The sequence below is a fragment of the Antechinus flavipes genome, chromosome 4, assembly GCF_016432865.1.
Source record: "Antechinus flavipes isolate AdamAnt ecotype Samford, QLD, Australia chromosome 4, AdamAnt_v2, whole genome shotgun sequence".
Taxonomy (NCBI): Eukaryota; Metazoa; Chordata; class Mammalia; order Dasyuromorphia; family Dasyuridae; genus Antechinus; species Antechinus flavipes.
In genome coordinates, this window is record NC_067401.1 from 192787175 (window position 1) to 192800000 (window position 12826).

The 12826-nt window shown below is 40.5% G+C and overlaps 1 protein-coding gene across 3 annotated transcripts in view; it reads right to left on the minus strand.

Annotated features, from left to right (window-relative positions):
- GRM4 (glutamate metabotropic receptor 4) overlaps positions 1–12826 on the minus strand; it is a 321402-nt gene that overhangs the window by 173582 nt on the left and 134994 nt on the right. For all 3 annotated transcript variants that reach the window (XM_051996419.1, XM_051996420.1, XM_051996418.1), the window contains exon 3: positions 4580–4796. In XM_051996419.1, the coding sequence (XP_051852379.1) occupies positions 4580–4796 (217 nt within the window). The remainder of the gene's footprint in view (positions 1–4579; positions 4797–12826) is intronic.

Below are 12826 nucleotides of genomic sequence, written 5' to 3' on the forward strand. Positions count from 1 at the left end.
GCTGGAGAGTCAGACTCTTTTTAGTTGCCACCAATCTCTCTAGAGTTCTCCTGGGTTGGTGGGTTCTCCTCCTTCTTTTTCTGGACTCTCAGATGGAATATAATCCCCTCTCTCCTTTCTCCTACTTTGAATGAGAGACAGTTCAACCAAGGCTAATCAAAGAGTAATTCTACCCTTTGGGAGCTAAATTTGTATTTTTCCCCTCCTTCCCATCCCATCTCCTCCCTCTCCCTTCCTTTCTCCCCCCCTCTCTCCCCTTTCCTCTCTTTCTCTTTCTCTTTCCTTTTCTCTTTCTCTCTCTCCTTCTCTCTCTCTCTCTCTCTCTCTCTCTCTTCTTTTCTCTCTCTCCTTTTCTCTCTCTCTCTCCTTCTCTCTCTCTCTCCCTCTCTTTGTCCCTCTCTCCCTCTCTCCCCCTCTCTGTCTCTCTCTCCTTCTCCCTCTCCCTCTTCCTCCTCCTCTTTCCCTCTTCCTCTCTCTTTCTCCTTTTTCCTCCTCCCTTCCTCTGCATCTCTCCTCTTTCTCCCCAACTCTCCCAGCAGCAGTTCATTCGTTCACAGGCTGGCCAGTCTCCTCAGCCTGGGGGCAGTGACAGAAGGCCCCCAAACGAGTTGCCCCTGCTCATTAGGCTGTCCCTGTTCATCCTCAGGGCAGTGAGCATCCATCCCTTCCTCTCCCTCCACCCCACTCCTCACCACCGCCCAACTTCAGCTGCAGCTCCTCAATGCTGCTGCTTCGGCTGCCAAGAGGCCCACAGATGATTTATATTTCAGAAGATGAATCAATACAATATACAGGCCAAAGACATCTTTAATCTTTCAGAGGGATTAGGCTACAAGGTACATCAGCCCCTTTCTACTGCCGCTCAATTCAGATTTCAATTTGGAGATCTAGAGAGCAGCAGTTTTTCTCCTTCTGTCTTTCACTTGGGCTAAAGCTGTTTTCCAACCTCCATCCCAATCAAAATTCGTTTAACAGGCTGGGGGCTGTGGTAATCTTGTTTACTCTTTGTTGCCTGCCTCTGGGCCAGATCAGGTGAAGGGGTGGGAGGTGAAGAACCCCTGGTCTCCCAGCCTGAGGCAGAGTGAAGGGTAGCGGGGACACGAAAGAGCCCAAGAAGTACCGACACACAAACACACGTGTCAACCTTGACCTGCTTTATCTGTCTCTCACGGCTTGGGCCCCCACTCCCTAGACAGGCCTCAGGAAGAGAGAAATGGCCCAGAGAGATGGCAGGTAAAGTCAGGGTTTGTCTTTTCCTCTACTCGCCTCCTTCCAAGGCCTCAGCTGGGGCGGCTGGGAACTGAGCCCATCCATCAACACTGCCCCACTTCCTGGGCTCCCTCCAGCCTCAGTCGCAGGAACCAGAGGCTACTTCAACTGTACAATTAAAAGGGCTTATGTGAGATTTATAGCAGGATTAGACCTGCAGGGTATTACCAACGGACAGCATTTGGACACTATGTGGTCCTTATGAAAAGCAATTATAATTCTGGGCTGTGAAAGTATAAATATATAGAGAGACGTTAGGCAAGGTCGGGGAAGCATACATTAAGCTATTTAGAGACCTGAGCGTCAGCTGCCAGGAGGCTGGGGCACAGAGACGGAGAGGAGGGACAGAGTTAGTCAGCATTGCTGGGATATAAGGAGCAGGAAAGGGGATGGGGGAAGGGAGGCCTTTACCCTAGCCAGGCCAGCCCTGTTCCCTGCTCCCTCCCAGCACAGTGTGTGGACCCCAGAGCAAACCCCACTTCTCTTCTTCTGGCATCTAGAAGCCTGTCTAACATCTCTGCTGGAAATGTCCCCTTGAGAAAAATTGTAAAAAGCTAAATTAGTCTTCAGAGCTTCATCCCCTAACATCCAGAGCCCTAGAAATATATAGAAGCACAGGATGGCAGAGCCAAAGGGTTTTTAACAGATTATAGAGTCCAACTGCCTCATTTTGCAAAGGAGGAACCTGAAACTCGGAAAGTGATTTTCCCAGTATCATGTGGTAAGCAGCAGCATCAGAACCCAGTCTCCTGACTGCCAGGGCAATGCTTTTTCCACAGCACTGTCTTCATACTATCCCATCTTGCTTAGGGTACCTAAATGTTGGCTGGTCCCTTCCTATTCTGCTCCTTCATTTTCTTCCTCCCCAACCCCCATCAAAACTTACCTGCCCCTTGCCTCCTTCCTTCCGAGTTCTATTGAGTTATTTTTCCTACTAAAAGGTTGATGAATGGGTTAACCTGATAGGTAACACATATGGAAACTTCAAGAGAGGCCTCCTGACAACAATGCCTTAGCTCAAAATGTGGAGGCATCCTAGAATCATGGAAACCGTACTGCCCTTGGAAATCAAAGGAGCTAAATTCTAATTCTGTCTTTGCCACGCAATTGCTGTTGACATATTTATTAACATCTATGTATATTCTGGTGTCTCATTATGAAGGGGGTTCAATTGGATGATGTCCTAAGTCTCTTCTAGCTCTAATATTCTGTGATTCAAGTTGGGTGATTCTAATGATAAAATCATAGGCATTGAAACAGGTGAATGGGGGGTTTTCTCAGAATCTCTCAAATCTTATCATAAAAGCAGACACTATCTCTAAGCTTTTTGTCTGCTAAATTTCTCTATCACTCTGTTTCACAGCCAGGTAATACAGTTCATAAAAGTCTTGGTTCTACATATATAGGACTGCTTGCCATCTAGGGGTGGGGGTGGAGGGAGGGAGGGGAAAAATCGGAACAGAAGAGAGTGCAAGGGATAATGTTGTAAAAAAAAATTACCCTGGCATGGATTCTGTCAATATAAAGTTATTATAAAATAAAATTTAATTTAAAAAAAAGTCTTGGTTCTAGAATCAGGAAGACCAGAGTTCAAATATGACTTTATACATTTACTAATTATGTGACTGTAAAATGAGAATAATAATAGCATCTTGTCAGGATTGAATGAGATAGTGTTTGTAAAGCACTTAGAATAGTGTCTGTATATAGTAAATGCTTAATAAATGCTTGTTCTCTCCCCTTTCCACTCCCAAGGCCACATCCACCTACACACTCCGGCAGGCTAACTCATCCATAACATCCACAAAAGCCATCACCCTAACAGCCTCATTGTTTACCCTTCACCTTCAATCAATCAACATTTATTAAATTCCTGCTGTGTGCCAGTAACTGTGCTAAGTGCTGGGAATACAAAGAGAGGCAAAAGACACTACCTCCCCTCAGGAAACCTTTTTTCTTCCACCTTTCAAGTCTGAGAAACTCATGTGAAAAACAACCAGGGCACCAGACCTCCAGTTTGCTCCTCTGTGAATGTGTAAAATCTCTGGCTGAAAGAGGCTTGGTGAGGACTGCAAGGCCCACAACAAGCATCAGTATGGCCCTAGCTGAAGAAGCCAGGGGGATGTTGAGGGCATTGACAGAGGTTTATGCAATAAAACCTGGGACAGATTTTCAGAAGGACATCGACAAAATGGCAACTGGGGGAGAGGGTCAAACTAGTGGGAGAGCTCTAAGCCATGCCGTGCCAGGATTGGTGAAGGAAATAGGAACATTTAGCTGGAGGAGAAACATTGTAAGGGAGAAAATGAGAGCGGCCTCCAAATATTTTAAGGGTTATTAAGAAGAAAGATAAAGCTCGTTCTGTGTAACTACCAAGAACCCAACTACATGGAAATTCAAGGACAATTAGAACTTTCCAATAATGGAATAGATGATTTTAATAGACAGAAAATGCCCTCTTATTGAAGGTATTCAAGAAGAAATGAGATGACCCCCTATTATAAAATGGACTCCTGGGGAAAGGAAGAGGAGGTTGGACTAGATCCCTAAGGGTTCTTGATCTGGAGATCATAGAACCGTAAAGGTCTAAGGCGGGGAAAGGAGGAGTTCCATGAACTTGGATGGCAAAATAATCATGACTCTGTTTCATTGAAATTGGTTTCCTTTGTAATCCTATGTAATTTACTTTATTTATTAAAAAACATTATTCATCCCTAAGACTCATTAGACTGCCAAAAGGATCCATGATACCAAAAATAAAATAAAACAAAATAAAAGTTGAGCCTTTTCTATGGTCACTTCCAATTGGAAGATTCTGTGAATTCTAAGAGAATTCGGGCTATGAAAGAAGGATTAAATTTTTTCTGCTTGGCCCCAGAGGGCAAAACATGGAAGGCATGCATGCCTTGTAGAAAGACAGGGGACCCCAAGCTGAAACGGGCTGCCTCGAGAGGTGGTCAGTTTCCCCATCACTGGAGTATTTTCAGGGTAGTTTGGATGATCATCCTATCCAGGGTCAGAGGGTCTTGATGAGGAGCAAATTGGATGTGATCACTGCCAATGTTTCTTCCAATTCTAAGAGTCTGTGAGAAATCTACCATCCAAGTGCTTGAATTCAGTTATGATATAAAATATATTATCAAAAAGCCTCTTTCAGACAACACAGGAATAAGAAAGCGCTGTACGTCCATCCGCAGAAGCTGAGAGCTGAACCACACTGGACACTCCACTCCAGGTTCCTACCTCCCCCGCTAACCCCCCCAAACACACACAGACATAGACACACACCACCATGGGGTGACTGGCTCACCATCCTCACGGGACTTCTGGATGAAGGCCTCCACCCCGCTCTCGCCATAGCTTCCCTCTGAGGCCAGGGTGGAGACATAGTTCCACTTGAGTGCACGGACGATGTCCACCATGGCCTGAGCCTGGTATGTGTCTGAGGGCACGACCCGGGAGAAGAAGTCATAACGGCTGTTGTCACTCAGGTCGGGAGCTGTGGATGCGTAGCTGATCTGAGGGATCTGGGGGGACACAGAGAGATAACTCCTAATTACAGCGGCCAGAGAGAGGGCCCGCAGCCCTGGACCTGACCCCCCAGCTAGTGACCCCTCTCTAACTCCCACCACCTTCCAGGGTGAGTTCCCCTTGAAATACGGGTGCCCAGAGACAGCCAGCCGCTCCACATGCGCCCTTTTCTTTCCATCCCACCTTAAGATCGCTGGACTTATCCCAGTGCCTCCTGCCACTAAATAATTCAGATAAATTCAACAAGCATTTATTAAACTCCTACTGTGTGCCAGTTACTGTGCAAGGGGGATACAAAGACAAAAATGAAGACAATTCCAGCCTCAAGAAGCTTATATTCTATTAGGGGGTGGCAGTGAGATATAAAATATAAAGAAGTAATTTGAGGAGGAAGGCTAAATCATTAATGACTACAGTAATCAAGAACATCCCTCTACCCCCATAATGTGGCACCTGAATTGAACTATAAAGGAAGTTAAAGATTCTAAGAGAAGATGAATATTTTAAGCATGGGAAATATTCTATGCAAAATAAGATGGGAGGTGGAAGACTGAGTACAGGAAACAAGCAGGGCAGTTTGGACAGATGTACATGAATAGGAATAATGAGCAATAAGTCTAGAGCAAAAACAAATATAAAAACATTCCCTGTGCTCAGAAAACTTATATTCTAGTAGATGAGAGGGAGGAAATAATACATTTCCATACATACAATCAAATAATATGAATAAGATAACTTTTTAGGAGAGAGACAGAGATAGAGACATAAAGAGAGAGAGAGAGAGAGAGAGACAGAGAGACAGAGACAGAGACAGAGACAGAGACAGAGACAGACAGAGACAGAGACACAGAGAGAGAGAGACAGAGACAGAGACAAGAGACACAGAGAGAGAGAGACAGACACAGAGACACAGAGACAGAGACAGAGAGACAGAGAGAGACAGAGAGAGAGAAAGAGAGAGAGACATCAACTACTAAAAAGATCAAGAAGAACTCCCCCACCTCTACTGAAATTCAGGATCCCCATAAGGAATACAAGTCAGGTTAATATGATACTAAAAGTAACGGGAGGTTGTGAAATCTAGCTGAAGTTGAATGTCCAAATCCATCAAGACTTCTCAGACAAGCTCCACCTGCTTCTTCTGGCTTTGCCTGTGATATACATATATACACACTTAACACATATTCTATTCATACTAACCCCCTCAGCACCCGATACAAATAATAATAATAAAATAACTAGCATTTATATGATTCTTTTGGGTTTGCAAATTGCCTTATATGTATTATCTTATTTTATTTTCACTAGTCTCTAGTATACCCATGTTACAGATGAGAAAACTGAGCTTTAGAAAGGTTAAATGTCAGTGTGGTTCAGTAAGAAAAAAAAAAGGATTTAGTATTTGAGGGCTCAGGTTCAAACCCTGAGTCTATTTACTTCTTGATTCTTAGATTATATAGTACTAGGTAAATATATTTATAGACAGATAAATAATAGATAGATTCATAGATGAACAGACATATAGATAGACATAGATTTATAGATATATAATAGATAACAGATTTATTGATATAGACAGACAGACAGACAGATAGATAGATAGATAGATAGTAGATAGAGCAAGCACTAGTCCAGAAATCAAGATAGACTTTGAGTTCATATTTTACTTCAGACACCTATTAGCCTGGGCATGTTATTTAACATAACATGTTATTTAACAGCCTTGATTTCTTCATTTATTCAATGAAAATAGTTATAATAGTACCTACTTCACAAGATTATTGTGAAGATCAGATGAGATAATATATATAAAGCCTTTACAAAACATATAACTATACAAATGTTAGCTATATTATTTGTGTGTCTTGGGCAAGTTGTTTAACTCCCTTTAGCCTCAGTTTCCATAATAAAATAAACTTACATTTATGTAGCATTTACTATATGCCAGGCACTGTGCTAACTGCTTTACAAGTGTTATCTCATTTGATGCTCACAACAATCCCAGGAAATAGGCGCTATCATCCCCGATTTACAGATGAGGAAACTGAGGCAGAAGTTAGGTGATTTGTATAGAATCACTTGTACAGAATTCTTGATTCCAAGCTTGGAGCTCCAACCACTACTCCACCTAGCCACCTCAACTGTCAAATGAGTGGGGTTTGTGTTAGATAACCTTGAAATATCCCTTTCATCACTACATTTATGATTATGCAATGCTTTGCCCAGAATCAAAGAGTTAATACTGTGTATACTATGGCAAAAAAAAAAAAAAAAACCTACTTGCAAATCAAGAAAATACCATATAAAAATAACTGCCAATTATTTAAATAATCATACCCTTTCTGTCTATCATATAAATTGTTAATCCAATTTATTTAGGATACATGATTCTATCTAGACCTTGAAGTGGCCTTGAAGGCCATCTAATCCAACCTCCTCATTTTTGCAAATGAGGAAACTGAGACATTGCCCATTGGACACAGGTAGTAGACTAATTCAGAAGCTCCAGAATGTACAGGGTGTCTAGAGAGGCAACTTTAGAGTCAATGAAACATAGGGTTCTGTCTTATCTCTCACACTCTGTGTGAGCTAGAACAAATTAATTAATCTTTCAGGGCCCTGGGCAGCTCTCTATAAATGTAAGTTACAGAATAACTTCAGGAGCTTTCTATCACCTCCAGGATCACTTATAAAATCTTCTGTTTTGACTATGAGTCATCCCAGCACTAGCCATCTTTCTTCTGTGATATGAGGAAGAGAATTTTGGATTTAGAGTCAAGACCTGGATTAAAATCTTAGATGTGCTTCTTACTACTTGTGTGATCTTACAGAAATCATTTCACTTCTGTGGACTGTAGTCATCTGTAAAATGAAGAGATTAAATTAGATTATCACTAAGGTCACTTCCAACTCTGTGCTCCTTTTCCTTAGTAAAGGAGTGGTAACGTTACTGAAATAAAAGTTCTGGATGAAAGAACACAAATAAAGAGAAGCTGAAAGGGAGATGGGATGGGAAAGGAAGATATTTTCCAGGGGAGCATGATGGAGAAGTCCAGAGAAATGCAGCCAGAGAGGGAACAGAAGATGGCTGGTCAGGGGATTCTTCTTTAAGGGTAGGATCCTTTTACTCTTCCCTTCGATCTCATGAAATGGGAGTTATACACTAAAAAGGATTTTCTAGGATGAAGAGATTCTTTCCAGGAGAGGCCACGTGGAAAATGAAAGGAAAAAATGAATGAAGAGAGAAAAAAATTGCTTATTTTTATATACCAGTTTACAATTTGTAGATTGCTATCACATACATCATTAGTTGATCTCACCAAAACTCTGCAAGATTTGTAGTGCAATTATTTTAAATTTGTTATTATAAATTATTTATTTATGACTATTACAAATTATAAATAACATTTGTTTCTATTTTGGCCAGAAACCCTGAGAGTCTTCCCCTTCCAGAATGATTTTTTGAAAGAGTAAAAGAGGCCATTCTCAGGGCAGCTAGGTGGTACAGTGGATAGAGCACCACCCCTGAAGTCAGGAGGACCTGAGTTCAAATCTGATTTCAGACACTTAACACTTCCTAGCTCTGTGACCTGGGCAAGTCACTTAACCCCATTTGCTTCAGGGGGAATAAAAGAGGCCATTCTTTGCCTCATTTTTATCTAGCCTTAATCACTGATTGGGCATTGCCTCAGACAAACTGAGACCTGGAAAAGACCTTAGCTCAAAAAGGCCAAAGTCTCCCACTATATCTGGGCCATCTCCAGTCATTCAAATCTATATCTGGCTGCTAGATACAGATGGTTCCAAAGAGAAAGTGAGGCTGGTGATTTTGCACAGGTCTCCCTCACTTATATCCAATTCATGGCATTTTCACAATGCTATGATCCTCTTTGAGAATGAAAAACAAACAAAAACAACAAAGTTCTTCATAGCTTCCACCTCCCATCACTTTTTTTTCTCCCATCACTTTTGTAGTCCTCTCTTGCTTTACACACACACACACACACACACACACACACACACACACACACATACACACACACACTTCAATCCAATGCTGGAATGTTCTCCCTTCTCCTTTCCCCCTTCTGGCTTTCTTAAAGTTCTAGTTAAAATCCTACCTTTTCTGGAAAGCCTTTCCTGATTTCCTTTTAATTCTAGTGCCTTCCAATTATTTCCCAATTTATCCTATATGTAGTTTGTTTGTAAATAATTGTTTGCACATTGTCTCTCCCATTAGACTGTGTGCTCCTTGAAAACAGGAGCTGTCTTTTGCTTTTCTTTGTACCCCAATGTTTACCACAATGCCTGGCACATACACATTTAATATATTTTTATTGTTATTATGTTATTATGACTGACTGACTAAGATACATTGATGCAGGAACTTTTCCTCACCATCAGTTATTTACATTATTGAAATCAGAGATAAATACTATCTTCCCCACAAAGGAGACTCTTTAAATTTTATTGAAGAATATAAAATAGCAGTACCTACACAAACCAAGTCCCCATTACACAGAATTACACAGCTGTACTACAACCTGATCCCCATTCCTACCTTCCCCAAAAGAAGAGTCCTAAAAAATCTTTAACATATGTAATGAGCTAGAAGAGCAAGCCTAGGAAGATTAATTCCACTAACTGAGATTGTTCAGCCTTTATTTGGAGCTGAATGGTAGAAAGGATCTTAAGATGTCCGTTCATCCCTCTGCCTCCAAGCCATGTTTGTTCTCCCAATCTCTGTCCAAATAGTCTCTGGAAAGGAAATTCTACTATCTCACAATCCCCACCTCTAATTTCAGCTCCTCCTCTGGTCTTGGTTGCTCTCCATCCTAACAATAAAAAGAGAGAAATATACTAAGGGAACTGGAGGAGATCTTTGATATTAACTAGTTCAACCCCCTCATTTTAAAGTAGTGGAAATCTTCCAGAAAAGATGGAATGACTAGCTCAATATCACATAGAAAAATCAGAGACAGACCTTGGGCTCTTTGTTCAATTAATTAAAGGATGAAGGAACTCCTTCTGCTTCCACCCCAGTTCTTCAAATGTCATCAACCCTACTGAGATTTTCCTGGGATGATAGAAGGCACACCCTTGGTTTCAGAAATCCATCTCAATCAAGGAAGAAGTGGAGTTGGCCATCCAAGATTGAGTGATTTCCTCTAAGAAACCTTCCCTGGTTAGTGCTATCCCATTCTTCATCTTTTGAACTGGCATGTGAGCAATTCTTTCATGTTTAAGGGGAATGGGAATGGTTCACTGAATTTGCTTGTGGGTTAGCCCCCAAATCTTTTCATTTCAACTCCTCTTGTTCAAAAATTATTTTTACTCAAAGCTCCTAGGCAGGGACCCCAAGGTAGTCAGGCAATCAACAAGCATTTTCAAAATGCCTGCTGTGTTCCAGGTACTGTGCTAATTACCAAGGATACAAAGAAAGACAAAAAAAGACTTTGATTTCAAAGAATTCACAATCCAATGAGGAAGACAACAATGCAAACAACTATGTACAAACAAGATAGATACAGGATAAATTGGAGATACTCTCAGAGCAAAAACTCTAGCATGAAGGTCTCTCATAGAAGGTGAGGTTTTTGAGGCAGCTAGGTGGCACAGAGGAAGGAGGAACTGAGTTCAAATGCAACCTCAGACACTTAGTTGTGTAACCTTGGGCCAGTGATTTAACCCTAATTACCTCCCTAAAATAAATAAATACATATATATATAATCTTTTTTTAAATTACATTTTGCTGAGAGCTGACTGACATGGGGATATATTTTGCTTCATTGCATATTTGTTATAAGAGTTTTGTTTTTTCTTTTTTTCCCCCCTCACTGAGGGAGAAAGGGAGGTGAAGAAAGAAAATCAATGCTTGTTAATTGGAGGGGGGAAAGATTTAATTTAAAAAGAAATGAAATAGCTTTTAAATTAAAAAAAAATAGACTGTGGAGGGGCAGCTAGATGATGAATTAGATAGTGCACCAGCCCTGGAGTCAAAAGGACCTGAGTTCAAATCCAGACACTTAACATTTACTAGTTGTGTGACCCTGGACAAGTCACTTAACTCCCAATTGCTTCAGCAAAGAAAAAATAAAAATAATAAATAGACTGTGGGATTTTAAGTGAGTCAGGGAAGCTTGAAGGCAGAATGAAGCAGGAGAATTCCAAGCCTGGGGACCAGCCAGGAGATGGAAAGTCTTGTGTAAGGAACATCACAAGAAGTCGGGCTTTAAAGGGCAAACAGAGGATTTTATGATTGATCCAGGAGATAATAGGGAATCACTGGAGTTGGTTGTGTTGAGATGTAGCATGGTCAGACTCAAGCAAAGGAAGATGACTTTGGTACCTAGGTAGATAATGAACTTCTCTTTGTCTTCTCTATTATTTCATTTGGTGATCTCATCAGCTCCCATGGATTCAACCATCATCTCTGTGTTGATGATTCTTAAATTTATTTATCCAGTTCTAATAACTTTCCTAATAACCAGTCCTAGTTAAACATCTCAAAATGGATATTCCCACATTCACCCCAATGCAACAAATGCCAAATAGAGTCCCCCAATCCTCCTTACATATAGTCCCTACATAGGTAGGGAGAGACTTGAGATAGATAGAGTCCAATCAACAGGCTTGGGCAATGGTTCAGGAGTAAAGTGATAAAAAGCCTGCACCAGGGTAATAACTATGTGAATGGGGAAAAGGGGATGTATATGAGAAATGTTCTGAAGGTAGGAATGACAGAACTTGGCAATAAATTGGGTATGTGGGATAGGTATGAAGGAGGAGTCACAACTCTGCCATTGTAAGCTTACAACAGTGGGAAGATGGTGGTCCTAATATAGAGAGATCCTAAAAAAGTAGGACTATATGTAAGGAGAACTGGGGGACTCTATTTGGCATTTGTTGCATTGGAGTGGATGTGGGAATATCCATTTGAGATGTTTAACTAGGACTGGTTATTAGGAAAGTGATTAGAACTGGATAAATAAATTTAAGAATCATCAACACAGAGATGATGGTTGAATCCATGGGAGCTGATGAGATCACCAAATGAAATAATATAGAAGACAAAGAAAAGAAATATGTACCAGTGTAGAGTGAAGTGTTCAAGAACTTGGAAAACAATATATACAATGATTATCACAATATAAATGAAAAGAAAGTAGATGCCATATGTTGCATAATTATAATGTCCTAGCTTGACCCTGGAGAAAAGATGAGGATTTAAGCTTGTGTTTCTTCTTTGCAAAGGCAGGAGACTATAAGTATGGAACATTACATATATATTCAGATTTTATTAATGTGTTGGATAGTTTTGTTGGATTGATCTTTTTTCCCCATTATATTTTTATGCTTTGCTACAAGGACTATACAGAAATTGCATACATACAAATTACATACAGAAATTAAAGAGATATAAAAACAAAAAATATTTAAAGAATCATTGTAGAAGGATTAAATTCCCTGAGGAAGAAGAATAACTTGAAGGGAAGTCTCAAAATCCAGAGCTAGAGAGGAAAGGTACGTCCTTCACACATCTCCCATCTCAACTTACTCTCCAAAGTGATCCATCTTCTCACCAGCAGAATTATTCCTAATAGAGTAAGTACCCTTTTTCCAATTCCTTCTTTCTGTATCTCCTTTAAGTTTTTTTTTTCCCCTTGTTATGATGTAAGCTTCTTGAAAAAACAAGGACCATCTTGCTTTCTTTCTTTCTTTTTTTTTTTTTTTTTGTATTTTGTATACCTGGTTCTTAGCATAGTGACTAGAATATTTGTTGTTATTAAATTATTTTCAGTCATAGCTGACTCTTTATGACCCTATTTGGGATTTCCTTGACAAAGATACTGAGTAGTTTGCCATTCCCTTCTCAAGATCGTTTTACAGATGAGGAAACTAAGGCAAACAAGGTAATATAGTAAATATCTGGGGCTGGACTTGAAACCATGAAAATGAATTTTCCTGATTCCAAATCCAATGCTCTATCCATAGTACCACAAGTGCTTAATAAATCTTTTATTT